At 37.9% G+C, this 13,555-nt stretch overlaps 1 protein-coding gene across 1 annotated transcript in view; it reads left to right on the forward strand.

Annotated features, from left to right (window-relative positions):
• The window catches only part of HECW2 (HECT, C2 and WW domain containing E3 ubiquitin protein ligase 2), a 328,392-nt gene that overhangs the window by 230,394 nt on the left and 84,443 nt on the right, over positions 1–13,555 (forward strand). The window contains exon 17 of the mRNA XM_006878743.1: positions 11,673–11,756. Within this exon, the coding sequence (XP_006878805.1) occupies positions 11,673–11,756 (84 nt within the window). The remainder of the gene's footprint in view (positions 1–11,672; positions 11,757–13,555) is intronic.

Consider the following 13,555-nt stretch of genomic DNA (forward strand, 5'->3'; position numbering starts at 1 on the left):
TTTTTGCCATGTCCTTCAAAGCAGCCTGAACTTCTTTCATCACCATAGGCTCTTGCTCATATGTTGTTTCATGAAATTCTTCTGTGTCTTCCAATTCTTTTCAGCCCCTATGGAAAGCCAGTTGGTGCTTTCTTTAGAAAGTTGGGACTAGAAATGCCATTTGATCCAGCAGAGATCAAATATCAGTTGATCTAGCAATCTCACTACTAGGTTTACATCCCAAAGAAATAAGGTCTGCGGCACAGGTTAGCCTAAGTGCACTCATATTTATTGCAGCAATATAATAGCTAATAATAAAATAATAGCAGGAAGTTCAAAACAACTCACGTGCCCATCAGTGGATGAATGGCTAACATAAGTCTGATACATTCACACAATGGAATACTGAGCGTCACTAAAAAACGATCAAGAAGTTATGATATGCTGTACAACATGGATGGATCTAGAACAAATTATTCTGAGTAACATAAGTCAATCACAAAAAGATGATTAGGGTATAAGACCATGATTATAAAAAGTTAAGGTGTGGTTTAGAATGGGAAGCAATGTTGGGGTCTCAGTGAGAATGAGAAGGGAAGGGAAGAAAAGTTAGAACAAATGAAAAAATAGATAAATTGGGTGAAGGGAAAGGGTACACACAAAAAGGGTTGATTAGACATCTGATTAATGGGTTACATTGTTGTTATGTATCATGGAGTCAGAACTGAGTCATGGCTGACCCTCCAGCAGATTTTCAGCGGCACTAAATCACATGTGAGATTGCCCATCATCCTCCCACAGAGCAGCTGGTAACACCCTTGCGTTGGCAGTGCAGCTCCTTACCACAAAGCCACCAGAGATCCCTCTAAGTGGTAATTATTGTTATTATGAATGATTGTATAAAAACCCAATATGATTTGTAAACCTCCACTCCAGTCTTTAAAAAGTACTCAGACTCTGTGAGAAAATTACCGGTGATTTGTGATAAGGCCTTAGATTTTAGAGTTTTGCCTTTAGAAGTAGAGCAGAGGGTTGGAAGGCAAAAGTGGAGCTGAGCTTCTTCCTTACAATGTGTATTCTGTCCTTGTTTTGTAAAAAGAAATGCCATACAATTCCAAGGCCTTGTGATATTATTATTCCTGGTGCAAATTAGGAAGGAGGGAGAGAAAGTGACCGTTCATTTCTTGTAAAAAAGGAGCCCGTTATCCTGAGTCAAGTGATACTAGTTTTAACCCTGCAAGAGTCACCATTAAGCTTACTGTGACTTGACATAGTCACATTCCGTTTGTTTTTTCTGTCCAAGAAGCAGCTGGACCAAAGCTGCCTCCTAACCCTTTGGATCTATTTATGAGTCCTAAAGATATAAGTAATGGATAAACCACTCTTCAAATTGTACATCCATATGGGTTTAAAGAACAAGTGTCTGAAGGAAGTATAATTGTTATCTTGAACTGGGGTTTGTACGAAGTTGTTATATTTTGTTGGTGTCATGATAAGATGTTGGGAGCTAATTTATATCCATTTACAACAAATGTTGCCCTGGATATATGGCTAATTTCTATCCTTCCTGCAGTCCCAAGGAAACCATATGACCATAATACACCAACGTTTCCAACTCAATAACCTATTTAATGGAGGTAGAAAGCAAAGCTAACCTTTCACCATTTGGCAATATTTCAAGTCAGATACTGTCTTGTGACTGTAATGATTATGAACAATAAGTGCTGGTTTTTCTTTCTCAACATTATACCTTTAGAGATGTCAGGAGAAGTTCTCCAAAACTACCCTAAGGCAGAGATATAAAACATTTTAAAAAAACAAAACACACCACAAAAAAAACAAAAACATTTGAACAATTGTGAGGGTCTTACAGAGCTGCATGCAAATAAGCTGTGTGTTTCAGAGTCTGCAAACCAGAGAGCTTGTGGTTTCAAAATTGCTGCTTCTGGTTGTTTCTGAGCACATGCCTCCTTTAACTTCAACAAAATGTGGGTTGGTTTCAGCGAGAGTGCTTTCCGTGGGAATTCCGGTCTTGAGACTTCATTGTCCTTAAATGATCTTCTGCTAGAGTTGATCTTCTTGGGTGATTCTCTAAGTTGGAGGAAGTGGTTACTGAGACCTGAATATGGGCATCTGAGAGCCAGAAACACCCAGCAACTCGAGCTGCATTTGTTACTATTATGTTAGCATGTTGTTGTAGTAGTTCTGAGTCTCCTTATTACAAGATTGCCCCTCAGCTTGTCTTTGAACTTTACATGATCTTTGTAAATAAATAAACTGTTGTCAACTTTCTGTTTTTCTTTTTTTAATATATTTATTTTTGTTGTTGCAAAAGGAGTGACACTAAGACTATTTATTCCAAGCACTGAACATACTCTTACAGGAAACTCGTTAGGAGTTGCATCTGTTATCTTAGCATTAACTTATCATGTACTTGGTGTGTCATTTACAGAACATTCATTGTGTGCACAGCATAGAGCTGAGTGCTTGAGGAGCACAAAGAGAGAAGTGAGGAAACTGACATTTCAAAAGGATGTGAAAGTTGTACCCAAGTGACCATATTAGGGAATCAGAGAAAGCAACTCATGCAGAGAGGGGCAAATGATAAAATCTGTTTTTTGAGCAAAATCTTCACTGCACCCATTACCCTGGAGTTGATTCTAACTCATAATGACCCAATGTTGTTGTTGTTGCTGTTCTTAGGAGCCATTGAGTCATAGACGACTCATAGCGACCGTATGAACGAAAGACCTGAACACTTGTATAACTTTCATCGTTTCTCCACGTTCATAGAGTTTTCAGAAGCAAGCTATTTTGGAAGTGGTTGCTACTCCTGCTTCCAAGCTAGGATAAAGTAAAACTACCTACTAGAATTTCTAAGGCTGCATTTTTTGTGGAGATGACTACTACCATCTTGATCCCATGGAATAACTTACAGATCCAAACCACTGACCTTTATGAGTAAGAATTGAATACTTTAACCATCATATTACCAGAACACCTGGTTCTGGACTATGATGATGTTGTTATTTTTGTTTTTGTTGTATGCCATCAAGTAGACTCTGACTCATAGCCTAGCAATCTATGCACAATAATTCTTAACTTGACTATCCTGAGCCAACTTCACCATCTCTGACACACCTGACCCCATTGCCACACTGTATCAATCCATCTCATCCAGGGTCTTCCTCTCTTGTGCTGATCCTTTATCCTTCCAAGCATGATGTCCCTCTCCAAGGACTGGTCCCTCCTGGTGACATGCCCAAAATATGTGAGACAGAGCTTCAAAATCCCTGCCTCCAAGGAGGAAATTGGTTTCAGTCTCTCCAGGACAGACCTGTTTTGTTCTCTTGGCAGTCCAATGTATTCAGTACTCTTTTCTAGCACCACAACTCAGAGACAATATGGGCCATTAAAATTGAATAGACATTGTTCATTATGGAGAAAGTAATGCAAAGAAAGAAAGTAAATGTCTGCCACAGATTCTTCCTGGCTGTATAAATTTATAAAAATATTATGTACCTTCAAAATATCTCTCTGTTCAGGGTTTAAAGTATCTTTAACACTGTTGCTCAGATTTGTTACGTTTAAAACCATTGCAGAACCTCAATGTTGAGTTTAGCTACTTTTACTCTAATAGCATCTAAATGTGCATGAATATAAAATATGTGTAGAATTATTAGGAACACAGATTTTGAAAAACAAAACAAAAATATATTAAAAAAATACAACTTCAAAGATCAGTAACATAGGATTAACATCAGTATGGGAAAATTTCCCTTTTCAGGAGTGAAATCAGCAGCTCTGAAACGATTTTGGCGCAAAGATAGTTCATGTGTTTTTTGTTTGTTTGTTTCACTCTCCTTTGGCTTGATTCTTAATACCCCATCATAGTGTCCTTGACCTTCACGTGGTCATAATTTTTCCTTCTTAAAGAAACTTATTTTTTTTTTACTTTACCATCTTGGTAAGTCTACTTATTCAATAGTGCCTCCCCCCAATACAATAGTAAAGAATATATATACTGTTTAATGTGTCCTGTGATAAATAAATCTTACCACCAGAATTTTTGTAAATTTTTCAAACTCTTGCAGACTTTTTTCTTACAATAAGTCATGATAATGTTTACCCTTTGTTTGGCATGAACACATAATATACTCTAAGTCCTGTCTTTTTGCCTCTTCAGCCCTTGACAACTTAGCCTTACCTCGTTATTTTCATGGTGTAATCTAATATTGCCAAAGAAAGTTTTGTCTTTGTAGTGAGTAGAAGAGTTATGTATGAGCGGCAGACAGGAGCCACTGTAATGATCCTTAACCTCGAGGCCCTGTCCGTGCCCACTCCAAGCGGCCAGGCTTGCTGTAAACACTTTAAAAGTTTACTTGTGATCATTTGACATTAACTTCCATTCTAATGAAAACATGAGATGAACGTATATGACAATAATCTGTCATACCTGTTATCCAGATTATCCAAAATATCATTGTTATGTTGCTGTGTACTGTAGAATCAGAACCGACCCATAGCTGACCCATGGCAGGTTTTCAAAGGCAGTTACTCTCACAGGAAGAGATTGCTCATATTTCTCCCATGGAGCAGCTGGTGGCCTCAAACCGCTTGCCTTTGGGATTACAGGCACAGCTTCTTGCCACTAGGCCACCAGAACTCCCTTGTATATCATTATTAACCAATTTCAATTGTCAAAATTAAAACATAAAATACAAAACCTCTCCCAGAACTTGAAATTGACTATGCCTGCATACTTCTCATAGAGACACCAGTTTGAGAAACACCGGTCTATTAGGTAAACACCTGATAACAAAGAAGTAGTTTCTGCTTTATTTTTCTTAGAAAAATACGAGTAACACTTCTCAGATGAATGTTCACCTCAGCTTTGATCTACTCTCTTGACAGTAAAAAACAATGCTGTCTTGTCTTTAAGCACAAAAGGACCCTATATAGGACTTTATAGATTAGGAGATCTAGAAGGTCCAAACACAGTTCAGTGAGCAAAACCACTTATTACATGTTGATTGTCTTCGAGTTGAGCACGACTCTTAGTGACCCTATGAACCGAAGGTCTGAAGCCCCTCTACAGCTATCAACATTTATCAAAGCTCATAGTTTCCAGAGACATGTTGTTTAGGAAGTGGATGCCATTCCTGCTTCCAAAACCTGTCATATTGAACAAAACAACTTATTACATATTTTCACATAATTCTAATATTGTTTGTGGATATAGCCAAAAAAATGTGAAAAGAAACTTCATAGAAGTCATTCAGATAGCCAACAGTTCTCAAGACCACAAGCTGTTAGGTGCCATTGAGCTGACTAGGACTCAGAGCTCCGCTGTGAACAACCTAGCCCTGTCCTGCCCCTTCTGCAGCCTCTGCTGTGCGCAAGCCCATTGTTGCAATCACTGCATCGATCTACCTCACGGAAGGCCTTCCCCTTCCTCACTGACTGCCCACTTTTCCAAGCAGGATGATATCTTTTTCACAAGGATTGGCTCTGCCTGACAACGTGTACAAAGTGCTTGAGATGAAGGTTCAACCATCCTTGCCTGTAAGGAGCACCCCCTAGTTGAACTTTCTCCAAGATAGATTTGACAGTCTATGGGATAGTCAGTACTCTTCACCATCAACATGATTCAAAGACATCAATTCCTCTTTCTTCCTTAGTAGAGAGATGCAAATCAAAGCAATGAGATATTATCTAATCCCAGGAACAAGAATCAAGTTCAATAAGACAGTAAAAAAATACTGGCAGGAGTATGACTCATTCTCTGCTGGTGGGGATGTACGATAGTATGACTGCTATGGAAAACAGTATGGCATTTTCTTTAAAACAGAAATACCATCTAATCCAGCTCTTCCACTACTAGGAATACATCCGATAGAAACAAGAACTGTGACACTGACAGATAAATGCAACCATGTTTATTGCTGCATTATTCACAATGTTGTTGCTGTTGTTGTTATGTGCCGTCAAGTTGCTTGAGACTCATAGCGACCCTATGTACAATAGCCCTAAACTCTGCTCTGTCCTGTGCCAGTCGCACTGTCTCTGATACACCCAACCCGATTACCCCAGTCCCTGAATCAATCCACCTCATAGAGGGCCTTCCCATCCTGCACTGTCCCTCCACCCTACCAAGCATGATGTCCTTCTCCAAGGACCAGTCTCTCCTTACAACATGTCCAGAGTATGTTAGACAGAGCCTCAGAATCCTTGCCTCCAAGGAGCCACCTGGTTTAACCCTTTCCAGGATGAATCTGTTTGTTTTCCTAGCAGTCCATGGTACCCTTAATATTTGTCTCCAGCACCACAGCTCAAAAGCATCAATTCTCCTTCTATCCTCCTTGGTCATTGTCCAGCTCTCTGATGAATAACAAGTGATTGCAAAGACCATGGCCTGTATCAGATACACCTTAGTATCCAGAGAAACCACCCAAGTGTCCATCAATGTACATTTGGAAAAAGAAACTATGATAAATTCACACAATCAAGTACTATGAAACATTGAAAAAAGTGAACAGTTCATAAAACTGTATCACATGGACGAAGCTAGAGGACATTATACTGAGTGAATATAAGTCAATCACAAAAGGACAAATATTGTAGAAGACCTTTACTATAAATAGCTCAAGAAAGTCTTATACACAAATAGAATCCTTCTCATGTGGTAATAACTTGGGAGGGGAAGAAAGAAAGAGTAAAAATGAGTAAATAGATAATAAACATGTATTAAGATGAAAGGCAAAGTAAAATATGTGGGTGATCAGACATTGTGGATGTTGTTATGTATGCTGTGAGATATTGTAATTAATATTATAAATAAAATGCACATGGGTAGCTGATTGAAAACCAATATGCTTTGTGAACTTTCAAATCATGATTTAAAAAATTGCTTGCTGACTTTCTTTCGGACACTGGACTATAAGCTCCTTGAGAGAGAAACTGCCTGACTCTGTTAGATTCCAAGTGAGTGGCCCCATTCCCTCCACATTGTAGGTTCTCAGAAAATACTTACTGAAATAGTGAATGCATGTCGGTATAAGACAGTGGTATGTGATGGACATTCGGTGACCTTCTTGAGGGTCAGGTTCGCGGAAACCCGTGACCTGATACCGTGGTAAATAATAAGCTGCCCTGGTGGAGAACTGGTTCTAACCCGCCTGTGATACCTTCTCACTTGAGGAACCGGGCCAGTTGCCTTCACTGTCTAGCAGTTGTTTTTGGAAAGTGATGAAAAATTTCCCTCTTGGGAAATTTCCCTCTGTGCCTTCCTTCTTACCTTTCCTCGCTCTGTCATCCTTGTGACTCAGGAAGCTGTGATGTTTCTCTTGTTCACAGGAATCCTGCAGGTCATGGTTCAGTGCATGGTATCTTTACCATCGTTCAGTCCACCCTGCAGAGCGCAGTTAAGGAAGTGAGGGAGAGTGCTCAGCTGGTTTGTTTTCAGTTTTGTTCTGTTTCCCCGAGGTTCACTGTAATGATAGACTTAGGAGATAAATTGTGCATTTGTCAGAGATAGCTTTTGATTCTTCAAGATCAAAGAACTTGTTACTGACCCTTATAAGGATACTTCTTTGGTTCAAGTGTTCCTCATTTTTTCCAAGATAACTAGTCTCTAATTTAGCTTTCTTTTTTAAGTCAACTTCAATATTATCAAAAAATCATTCACCAGATAATCAGCCTTGGTTTCCATCACGTGCTGCAGATATGATTGCAACACTGGAAGGGAAATGTTCTGCTTGGTCTCAGCCTGTAAATGAAAATAACCCCAGGCAGGTGGCCTTTCTGAAAATATCCCTCCACATCTATGCCTGTCATCCATCTGTTTCTTAGTACCTACTGCTGTATAATCTAATCCAGCTCATAGCCATCCTCTGTTGGTTTGCAAGGCTAGAAAACCATAGGATGAGAGGACACAGCTCATCTTTCTCCAATAGAGTGACTGGGGGGGTTCGCACTGCTAAACTTCCAGTTAGCAGCCCAATACATACATATATGTATAAGTATACATATGTGTATACATATAATAACTAGCTACTGGCAGTATGAGTTTTTTAAAAAATTCAAAAACACTGAAGGTTAGATTCTTTGTTATTCAAAACTCACTACCTTCATAAGATTCAACATACAGTGACCCTCCATTCAGTGCCCAAGGCTGTACATTGTGATGGCAGGAGACTGCCTGTCTTTCTTCCATAGAGGTGGATTCAGGCCCCTGGACAAGCTTAGCATTTGACTAGGCTGTACAACTCTCTGTGGACTACACCACCAGTGCTCCCTAGATGCTTTATATATAAACATATTCTTTTAAATTGACCCAACCAGGAAAAAAACCCAAACACCTGAGGACTAAATTCTATTCATTTAGTCAGCTGAGAGGGAGCTCTGGTGACTTGGTCTTTAGGAAGCTGTTCTGTTAACTGAAAGTCCCTGCCTCTATGGCAGTTTGAAATCTACCAGTGCCTGTGCAGGGAAAAGATGGGCAGTCTCCTCCTGTGAAATTTACAACCTCAGAAACCCGATGGATGGTCCAGAACTGGCCAACCCAGAACTGGTTGGTTCTGACTTGATGAGAATGAGAGAGTAAACTGTGTAGCTGAGGCCAATTCAATTATTGTTTCTTTGGGTTAGGGATTTTTTTTTAAATATGAACAATTAAAACTTGCCTTCCATCTCATTGACTTCACTCTATAGGAAATGTATCTTGAGAGAGTTCAGAATTTAGAAATTTTAAAATGAGTAAAATTTTATGAAAATTCAAATTAAATATAAGATATTCTACAGATAATAAATGACTAAATTGAAATTCTTATATTGGAAGTTGATGGTTTACTTGATAATACAGGAATCATGATCATATACATTGTTATTAGCACTAAAATAAATACTATGTATTTCTCTTGACCGCTGTGTTCCAATCAAAGGTAATGTTTTCACTTCAGCATCTCACAGTATTTGCTCAGTGTAGGTATGGTGAAAAGATGCAAGCTGCTTATTTTAAAGCACGCAATATGCCCTTGTTCTGTTCAAACAACCACTCTTGGTCATTCTACAGCATGAACACAATTAAATGTCTGGGATTTCTATTCTTAATGTTATCCATAATTTATTACGATTCATGACACAAATGCCTTTGCACAGTCAATAAAAAACAAATAAACATCTTCCTGGTATTCTCTTCTTTAATCAAGAAGCAGCTAACACCAGTATTGATATTCCCTTATTTCACAGACTCTCTGAATCAATCTTTCATTTCTTATAGTTCCATACGGATATACTGTTCCAATCATTTTTAAATAGTCTTCATTAAGATTTTACTCAAGAATGTTATTAATGATAGTTTGATACTTTCTACATTATTTTGCATTACCAGTTTTTTGAATGGGCACACACCTGGATTTTTTTCACTTGTTTGGCCAATGCTGTCTTCAAATTTCATGATGCATAGAGGACTGTATCTATTTGTTGAAGCACCTCAATTGATATTCCATCAATTCTTGGAGCCTTAATTTTTTCCCCCAATGCTATAGGTGCAGCTTGGGCTTGCTCCAGAGCCATTAGTTCTTGATCATATGCTACTTCCTTAAATGATTTCTCTATTGGCCAATTTATTTATTTATTTATTTTTGGTATGGTGGTTTTATGTGTGCCTTCTATTTTCTTTTGATGCTTTCTGCATCCTTAAATATTTTGCCCATAGAATATTTCAGAATTTTATCTGGAGGCCTGAATTTGTTCTTCAGTTCTTTCACTTGAGAGATGCTGTGTTTCTACTTTCTGTTTTCTAAATCCAATTCTGTCTAGTTCATTTTAATTGTTTGCTTTATCTTCTTGAGCTACCCTCTGAAGTCTTCTGTTTAAATTTCTTATTTCATCATTTTCCCCCTGTTGCTTTAGCTTATTTACATTTCAGATTGAATTTCAGAATCTCTTATAACATCTATTTTAGTCTCTTTTTTTTAACTTTCTTAATGTCATCCCACAACTCTTCTGGTCTTTGGTCATTAATGTTCAAGTGCTTCATATCAACTCTTTAGATGGTTCCTAAATTCAGATGGGATATATCCATGCCATGTTTTGACACTCATGGATTTGTTTTCATGTTCTTCACCTTCAATTTGAACTTAGATGTGAAAAATTGGTGGTTTGTGCTAGTTCTACTCTGACCTTGTTCTGACTGATGATGTTGAACTTCTGCACTGTTCCTTTCCAAAGATGTGGTCTGTTTGATCCTTGTGTATTTCATCAGATGAGGTCTGTATGTAGAGTTACTATTTCAATTTTTTCAAAAATATTTGCAATGAATATGTTGTTGGCAAGCAAAACTCTTATTATGTTCTCTTGGGCCTTATTTCTATCACTAAGCCTATATTTTACAACTACAATTGCTTCTTCTTCCAAATTTTGCTTTCTAATCATCAGTTATTATTAATGCATCTTGATTACATACTCACTAGATTTCTGACTGTAGAAGTTGATGGAAATTTGCAATTTCTTCATCTTTGTACTTTGTATATAAGTGTTAATAATATTCATATTAACAGGTCTTACCTTGTCTGACTTTGGATATTATGCCATGTGAAATACTGACAGTATTGTACTTTAGAATAGATTTTGACATATGTTTTGATGATGAACGTGATACCATTGCCTTTCAACTTGTAGAAGTAGACCATGTGATTGTCCTGTTAAAAATGGTCAATACTAGCATATTTCACCTCACTATTTCCTATGAAAGCTTTCTTTTATGTGTCCCATTTCATTTTTGAGAACTTCTAATTTTTCAAGATTCATACTTCATACATTCTCTGTTGCAATTATTAATTGATGTTTGCAACAGTTTCTTCTCAATTTGAATCATGGCACATCAGTCAGTGAAGGTTCTGCATTGACTGAAAGCCTTCTTCCACCCACCATTGTTAAGATGCTATATTGAAAAGGCAGCTCTTCCTCTCTTTTGAGTTTCTTGCAGCCTAAAGGCCTCATCTCCTGACCCTGTATCAGACAGATTTTTGCTGCTATTCATAGGCTTTTCAAAAACACAATATCTCATAAGGTGATGGTCAGTCCTGTTTCCTACCTAGTGTGTCTTTGTCTGGGAACTTTACTGAAATCTGCCCACCATGGGTAAACCCTGCTAGTACTTGTAATATTACCGTAGTACTGCTAGAACTAGTACATGCATATTCCAGAAATATGTGTGCCACGACAGTATAACAAACTGGCAGCTGAGTGAGAGAACTTAATATGTGCTATTCTGGAACTTAAACATATAGAAAGTATGCCTACATATACTACATTCTTTTTAGAATCGCACAATTAGCCTGAATGGCCCAAATTGTTGCCTAGCTTTCAGATCCACAATAGACTGTAACACAAATTAAAAACAAGAGGTTTTTGGCTGAATGATATTACTATTTATGGTAGATATTAAAAAGAATCTTCTTATCCAGTAAAAGAACCTTCTTTATCCAACAAGGACCTGGGCATTGTTGACATTCATAGGGTCTTCCCTGAAGGCAAATACCCTCTCTCTCTTGAACTTATATTCTGTGGATGTGGCATATTATGTACCCAAAAATATATCTACCATTCTTTTTTTAAGATGAGACATAAAGGACTAAATTATGTTCCAAAAGCCCATAATACTGTGAATTCCTTCTTTACTTCAAAAGGGAGAAGATTCAGTTTATCCGAACTGAAGGAACCCCAGGATTGGTGCGACTTTCCAGTGATGCAGACCTTGTAATGTTGCTGAGGTATGTAACATTAGATTTTTCAAGTAGAGATCCCCCTGTCAGCAGATATTATGGATAAGTTTAGAAAATAATATGTCAATATTGGTGACCTAAAAATAGATAACCTAAGATATTTCTTGTATTCCTAAAGGTTTATGAAAACACTGCTGTTGAAGACTTAAAATGCTGATTTAGTGAGAATGCATTTTAGTTTGTATTTCTTACAACTAATTTCTTTCTGGCTTTTACATTTTTACCCTTAAGAGAAAGGAGATTGTCTCAAAGAAGGAAAAGGTTGTTTGTAGAAGGCTATAAATGTAATTCCTCAGCCATAAAATGGAACAGAAGAGTACCTCAATAAAGTACACATGGCCCACCCCTTCTTTTGTTATTTCTGTCACTTTTTTAAAGTGCTTTTCTCACTTTGCTGATTCAGAACACTGTTTACTTTATGGTTTTGAGAGTTTAGCTTTGGGAAATCCAACCATAAGGTTGACATCTGGTCATTGTTACTCACTGCCAATTTGATAGCCCTTCTTAAATGAACTAATTTTATTTCCTGGTGAGTAGATCACTATTGGTTTTAAAAATTGGACTAAAATAGGAAACTGGCAGCTTTCAAAAATCTTTATATACTCTCTCAAAGGAGAACAGGGCAGAGTAAAATGATACCCACCATTACAACTACTGTAGCATTAAAGAGGATGTTGTCCTAAACCACTACACTGGCAATATTTGTATTACCTGGAATGAAAATAATCTCATTCTTGTTATCTACATGTAATGTTCTTGCCCACTTGGTGTTTGCCAAAACTAAAGCCAAAAGTTGGGTGTGGTAGTTTGGTTTTTTTACTATATATTTGAAGCATACTTAAAAGAGTTTTCACCATTTTCTGATGGAGCCCAGGTGATTAAAGAGTTCCCTGCTAGCTGAAAGGTCGGTTCTTCAAGCCCACCAGCCTCTTGTGGGAGGGAGAAGTGTGTGGTGGGAAAGAGGTGCTTCAGTGAAGAGTCACAGCTTTGGAAACCGTTTAGTGCAGTTCTGTTCTGTTCTGTTCTGTCCTGTAGAGTTTTTATGAGTCAGAATTGATTTGGTGGCAAAAAGTTCATCTAGATAGATTGTAGCTAGTTCTCTGGACTCTGAACAAGATCTTGGACAGTGTGGGTCACTGCCTAGTTAAGAGGGTGGTTCCCTAGACTGGTATATGGAACTAATTCTGAAAGCAGGATGTAAATAATGCTGTTTTCTCTTACAGTTTGGTGGGTAATAAAATAGTAAGCTGCATTATGAAATTATGACTAGGTTATGACTCTTTCATGTCATTCTCGAAATCTAAGGGATTTTTTCTTTCAAATGAAAAAATCTGCTTTTAGAAATTATTTTTAATAACATTATAAAGTAGGATTATTGACTTGTTAAATAATTTCCTTTTTTAACATGTTGTTGTTGTTATGTGCCATCAAGTCACTTGCGACTCATAGCAACCCTATGTACAACAGCCCTAAACTCTTCTCTGTCCTGTGCCAATCACACTGTCTCCGATACACTCATCCCAATTACCCTAGTCACTGAGTCAATCCACCTCATAGAGGGCCATCCCCTCCTGCGCTGTCCCTCCACCCTCCCAAGCATGATGTCTCTCTCCAAGGACCGATCCCTCCTTACAACATGTTCAAAGTATGTTAGACGGAACCTCAGAATCCTTGCCTCCAAGGAGCCGCCTGGTTTTGACCCTTGCCAGGATGAATCTGTTTTCCTAGCAGTCCATGGTACCCTCAATACTCTTCTCCAGCACCACAGCTCAAAGGCATCAATTCTC

This window comes from Elephantulus edwardii, unplaced genomic scaffold (genome assembly GCF_000299155.1).
Source record: "Elephantulus edwardii isolate Elephantulus edwardi_28Jun2011 unplaced genomic scaffold, EleEdw1.0 scaffold00001, whole genome shotgun sequence".
Classification (NCBI taxonomy): domain Eukaryota; kingdom Metazoa; phylum Chordata; class Mammalia; order Macroscelidea; family Macroscelididae; genus Elephantulus; species Elephantulus edwardii.